This window comes from Wolffia australiana, chromosome 10 (assembly GCF_029677425.1).
Source record: "Wolffia australiana isolate 7733 chromosome 10, ASM2967742v1".
NCBI classification, from domain to species: domain Eukaryota; kingdom Viridiplantae; phylum Streptophyta; class Magnoliopsida; order Alismatales; family Araceae; genus Wolffia; species Wolffia australiana.
The window spans coordinates 17,096,101-17,102,406 of record NC_135844.1 but is presented as its reverse complement, the minus strand read 5'-3'; the positions used below and the strand labels follow the sequence as shown (position 1 = coordinate 17,102,406).

The following is a 6,306-nucleotide window of genomic DNA, read 5'->3' as shown; positions in this document are numbered from 1 at the left end:
GAGAGAGATAGAGATAGATAGATAGATAGATAGAGAGACAGAGAGAGATAGAGATAGATAGATAGAGAGCGAAGAGACAGAGAGAGACACAGAGAGAGACAGAGAGAGATAGAGATAGATAGATAGAGAGAGACAGAGAGAGATAGAGATAGATAGATAGAGAGCGAGAGAGACAGAGAGAGACACAGAGAGAGACAGAGGGATAGAGATAGATAGATAGAGAGCGAGAGACACAGGGAGAGACAGAGAGTGATAGAGATAGATAGATAGATAGATAGAGAGAGAGAGAGAGACAGAGATAGAGACAGAGAGAGATAGAGAGAGATAGAGGGAGATAGAGAGAGAGAGACAGAGAATGATAGAGAGAGAGAGAGACAGAGAGAGATAGAGAGAGAGATAGAGAGAGAGACAGAGAGAGAAGGTAATATTTACACAATTTCAGCGCATTTTCACCTTCATGTAACATACTTACACAATTTATGTGATTAAAGGCATAGTTTGAAGTAACCATCTTGGATATCAACACCATTGTATCATTTGAAATCGCAAACTTCCAACTCTCATCCACCAGCATTTCGCATGGACCATCAGGATTAATTGGTTGGATTTTGATGCATAATCATTTTTCAGATAACTAATTGATGAGAGTTGCAGAGTAATTAATGTAAATCTACTTTCTGAGCTTGTAGGGGAAATTGGAAGTTGCCGACGTGGACGAGCGTTCGACGGGCGACCGTTAACCCGAACCGGTCCGGTCGGCGTTGGTAGTTCAGAATAAGGCCCAACCTACTAGCATGCCGTCGTCTTTCAGCCACGTGGAATCAGGTGAGCCGTCGATTTTCGGGAGTTGGTAAATCCGACGGCCTACATCTTGCGTCGTCAGCAAAAGCGTCCACTTGCTTCCCATAATTTGGGCCCCACAGCTTTCGGCAAACGTTGCCACGTCAGCAACGTATCAACTTCTCTCTTTGGCTCGTCGGCCGAGGCGGTAGATCTCATCCAATGGACGGTCCAGATTAAAGAGGTAATGATTGGCCCACGTCAGCTCTCTCTCTCTTTCTTACTTCTTTATTGACTACATACACTTGGAAGAAATTTTAATTTTCAAGGCGTAGTGAAATCCCTTGGCTCGGCGGTTTGTTCTCCAATGGCGTCCGAGAACTTAGATCCTGAACGATTTGATTCCTCCCTAGTTAACAATGGCGGCAGAACGAATGTAAGAACTACTTTAAACTGTGGCTTTTTTCTCCGAAAGTCTGCTTCATGATACGATGAATTTTCCGCGCAATTTTTTTATTGCCATCAGATTTTTCAAGGATTTTTAAAAATTTATTTTTCTGCGGGGAATCGGATTACTGAGGTAATTAGAGTTGGTACGAGCTCTCAATTGAGGCAACTGGAGACTTAGTTTTGATTCACATGTTCGCTTCTCTTGTTTTTTTTTCAGATTGGGGCTGATGTCGAGGCAACTAGAGAGCCGTTGTTGGGTAGAAGCATTTCGTGTGATACATACTCTGTCTCTGCTGCTGTACTCCCGTTAGTGTCTAATTCCATTAAAAAAGTTCTGTTATTTTTCGTCAAATTAGGATTTCACTTCACTTATGTATCGACCCTTCAATCGCAGGTTTCTATTTCCAGCTCTAGGAGGTTTACTTTACGGCTATGACATCGGTGCCACGTCTGGTGCCACGATTTCTCTGGAGGTTAGCACTGTAGGCTCACTTTTACGTTTTTGAATTCCTTTTCAAATGTCTGGTTTGAGCATATGAAAGTAACAGTAAAAAAATGATGCAAATGTTAATAAATTGTAGTGCTGTAAGTAATTTTAGTGCTGTAAGTTTTAAACAATGTTAGTGATGTCCAAAATGTTAAAAAAATTGGATAAATTTTGTCTAAATTCGAGCTGTTTCATTGTGTTTTTAATTTCTCACATTTGTTTACTTGCATCATCATGTTTTTGGCATGTAATGTTTTTTATGATTATATTTGGGCTATTTAATATTTTTATGATTTTGAACAATTTTTGTTCTGCAGTCATCAACTCTGAGCGGGACATCGTGGTATGACTTGTCTACCGTTGAGATTGGCCTTCAGGTCAGAAAACCTGGAGAAACCTGTCTTTTATCAAAATATATTCAAAACCTATAAATTGATAAAGTTTCAAGACACCAATTATTTTTTAACCTTGAAATTCAGGTCAGCGGGTCACTGTATGGGGCGCTAATTGGTTCTTGTCTGGCATACGCTGTCACTGACTTCTTAGGTTTGTTATTTAGTATGCTAAACCGTTAGAATTTTCTTTTCGTCTCGTCTAATTCAAAATAACGTCCAATTTGCAGGAAGACGGAGGGAGTTAATTTTTGCCTCTGTGCTCTATTTTTTGGGGGCGATTTTGACAGCACTTGCGCCTTCTTTCCCTCTTCTGGTTGTCGGACGACTCATTTTTGGCATTGGCATTGGACTGGTACCTTGTGTTTGCAATTGGACTCTTTATTTTCTGATTAGATCTATCAATTATTTTCCAATGAGAATAATTATATATTAATAAGATGCACTGAGAAAATCTGATGGGTTTGTTAAATTTTCCCTGTAAGACCAAATGATGCTATAATAAAAATCTTTGTGATTATCTCTAAAATAATCATATTCTAGCGTTCAATGATTTCTTTAATCTCTCCAGGCCATGCATGCTGCTCCAATGTACATTGCTGAAACCTCCCCTAGCCAAATCCGAGGCCGGCTCATCTCCCTCAAGGAGTTATTAATTGTCTTTGGAATGCTCGTAAGTCCAAGATCTTTTTTTGCAAGCTCCCACCACCAAATAACATGAACTTTTCAATTTTGCTCATGTCAGCTGGGCTACGTGGCAAGCAACCTCTACGTGGAGAAAGTGGGGGGCTGGCGTTATATGTACGCCTCTAGCAGCCTTTTCTCTCTGATCATGGGTATTGGAATGTGGTGGCTTCCACCATCCCCTCGTTGGCTCCTCCTCTGCGCTATTCAAAGTAATGGAAATTCAGAGGCAGTGAAGGGAAACGCCATGTCATGCCTCTGCCGCCTAAGGGGCTGGCCTCGTGATTCTTCATCTTCTGAGGAGATAAATGGTATAATTTTGGAGCTCTCTCACTCTCAGAATGAAAATCAGGCAGGTTTCAGGGAGATATTCCAAGGAAAATGCTTGAAAGCCTTGATCATTGGTGTTGGTCTGGTCTTCTTCCAGCAGGTATATTCAATCCCGGAGTTTTTAACATTTCATAAAATAGATTCTTGCATTGAATGTCATTTATTTAATTAATTTTGAGCTATGTTGGATGCTTTTTAGCTTAAATGATTGTTTTTGTTCTTCAGGTGACTGGCCAGCCTAGTGTTCTGTACTATGCAGCCACTATTCTGAAGGTAAAAATACTGTTCAAGGCCGATTGATGTGGCTCTTCGAAAAAGTCCCCGGTTTAGGGATCTATAGGGTAGGGAAGGAGAGATAGTACCTGTGGTTTCTTTTCTTAAAAAAAGGTACTTGTGGTTGTGGCCCAATGACGCCTGAACCCTCTCTGGTAGGATCTTCCAGCCAAATTCAGCTACTTTATTGACTTTCCCCCAAGGGGATGACTCCACGTATCTAATAGGATCTACTTTACTGACAAAAACTGGAAATAATTTCACTTTTTATCAATATCCCATGCTAATTCAATTTTTTCCACAGAGCGCAGGATTCTCTGCGGCCTCAGATGCCACCCGTGTCTCAATTCTTCTGGGTTTATTGAAGGTGAGCACATTATATTCTCATATTATCTTATATTTCTTTCTGTACAGATTGGTCCACCCATTCCTTAGGTTTCTCTCTAGTAAAGGCTGCAAAACTTTAAAAATGAAGGCCAGTTGTTGGGAATTCTCCTTTCTAAGGACATCAATCTATCAAGTGTCCAAGCCCCTGATGAAACTCTAAAGTTTCTTGCTAAAATCATGTCAAATTTATCAAGGGAAATATGAGCGTACATTTGAATATTTGGAAGCTACCTGATTCGTGTGTGAAAGTGGAGAATTAAGAACTAACGATAAGTTGTTATGTAAAAAGATAAAGATTGATTCCTCTCTGCAGTTCTTAATGACCGGAGTTGCTGTAATTGCGGTTGACCGGCTAGGCCGGAAGCCTCTGCTTCTTGGAGGCGTCAGTGGAATTGTAAGTAAAATTACAGCTGTTTCTCTCACTCCAGAAAAGAACATAAAATTTTCGAACAAGCAGGAATATCTTGATGAATGAAACGTGGGTAAATAACTGAGCTCATCTGCAGGTTCTGTCGCTGTTGCTGTTGTCATCATACTACCTAGTTCTCAACAATGCACCTCTGTTGGCCGTTGTTGCCCTGCTTCTCTACGTTGGTTGTTATCAGGTATGCATAATGGATTCTGAGCTCTATATCCAGGGAAGGCCCAAATCCATGGATCATGGGTGACCCACTATCTACAAATCAAGGACATTAATTCACATCATCCGGTTGTATTGCAGCTATCCTTCGGGCCCATTGGATGGCTGATGATATCTGAGATTTTCCCTCTCCGCCTTAGAGGTCGTGGCCTGAGCATTGCTGTCCTTGTCAACTTTGCATCAAATGCGCTAGTCACATTTGCATTTTCCCCCTTGGAGGTATTCTCTATTTTCCAAATTCTCTCTCTCCCTCTCTCTTTCTCTTTCTCTCTGTTTCTATTCCTCTGTTTGTCCCTCTCTTTCAGTCTCTCTCTCTCTGCCTTCTCTCTTTCTATGTTTCTCAGTCTGTCTCTGTGTCTATGTGTGTCTCTCTGTCTACCTCTCTCTCTCTCTCTCTATCTGGCTGTTTGTCCTCTTTGTCTGTGTCTTTGTCTGTCTCTCAGTTCAGTGTCTGTCTCTTTATATCTGTATCTCTTTCTCTCCATTCCCGTGTTAATTTGATAGGGAGGTTCACGACTTCAACTGTTCTCCATGTCTCTCGAATGGATATTAGTATAATGATCATATTGCCCTATTGAGAGACAGAAAGTAGGGTCGGCCGCATGTTTTTTGGATTAAGAAATCTTTTTGGTTGTTTCAGGCTTTGGTCGGAACTGGTCTACTGTTTGCTGGATTTGGGGTGATCGGCGTTCTCTCTCTAGCCTTCATCTTCTTCTTGGTCCCGGAGACAAAGGGCCTCACTCTGGAGGAAATCGAGGCCAAGTTACTCTAACCACCTCATTTCCTCTTTCACTAATTAAATTAATAGCAGTTTAATGTTATCATGATCCATGACAGTTTTGATATATTTCGCCATCAATAAGGAAAGTTTTGATATATTTTGCGAGTTATGAGATACTTATGTGATGTTTGAGAGAAGGGAAAAAAATTAAATTTGAAATCAATCTTGGATCAACAAGGAATCTTTTTCAATTTTGGAAATTTAACGCCAGGTATTTCCAGAAATGTTCATTGATTCTTTGCCCCTAGTGTATTTTTGATTTTCTCAAGCACCATGCATTTATTGTTAGGAAGAAGTACTTTGATTTAACCATGGAAATAATAAACTTGTGTGCGTGAGAAACAAACTTTTATCCCACTGTATGAATGAGTAAAAAGAAAATCCTCTTTTCTTACACAACGAAAAATGGGGAACCAAGTAATTATCACATTAATTTTTTAACCTTAAAATCTAAGGACAAAATATCAAAACCACATTGAATTTCTCGTGGTTCCCAAGAAACTATGTTAAGTATGTCAGGCTATTTAAACTAGTCACCGTTCACACATGCTAGGGGTCATAAATTTTCCTGATAGCAAGTATAGTAAGGTGTATGAGAAAAGTAAAGTAAAACTTTCATGTTGACTTCATGGAGCTCAAAATGGAGAAATGGCTTACTTGATGAAAATATTATGTAGAAATTGTCTAAAAATGTGAAAAAGAAAAAATATGATAAAAAGAAAGATGAATAAAGTTCAGGGATAGATGAAAAAAATGGAAGTGGATGAATGAAATGACAATTTGGTTAGTCATGTATCACAGAGTCTGCAGTTTCATTCCATTTCTGTCTTGTGTTGGATGGCATGGATGACAGAATGGACTAAGGATGGTCCCAGTCATCCGATGACAGGATGGAGTGGAGGGCACAAATCCTTTCATTCCTTTGTCTGTTCTGTGGCCATCATGGATAACTGATAATGCTAAGGAAATGGAATGGATGGCGGATCATCATCCGTCCTTGAACCTTAGAAAGGAGTTTATATTTGTGCCATTGCCCATCATAAGAGCCCCATCAAGATGGAAAATAAATATTATTTTCCCTACCATGGATCACATGATTCCA

General features: G+C 40.0%; 1 protein-coding gene across 1 annotated transcript; it reads left to right on the top strand.

The window, feature by feature from the left end:
- Window positions 1-1,078: 1,078 nt before the first annotated feature.
- LOC144708792 (D-xylose-proton symporter-like 2) lies at window positions 1,079-5,301 on the top strand. Its single transcript, XM_078582228.1, has 14 exons — window positions 1,079-1,216; window positions 1,448-1,536; window positions 1,625-1,703; window positions 2,035-2,094; window positions 2,197-2,263; window positions 2,340-2,464; window positions 2,681-2,782; window positions 2,855-3,223; window positions 3,349-3,396; window positions 3,701-3,763; window positions 4,097-4,177; window positions 4,290-4,388; window positions 4,505-4,642; window positions 5,064-5,301. Exons 1-14 carry the CDS (start codon window positions 1,148-1,150, stop codon window positions 5,193-5,195), a joined length of 1,521 nt encoding a protein of 506 aa, XP_078438354.1. The 5' UTR covers window positions 1,079-1,147; the 3' UTR covers window positions 5,196-5,301.
- The last annotated feature ends 1,005 nt before the right edge of the window (window positions 5,302-6,306 follow it).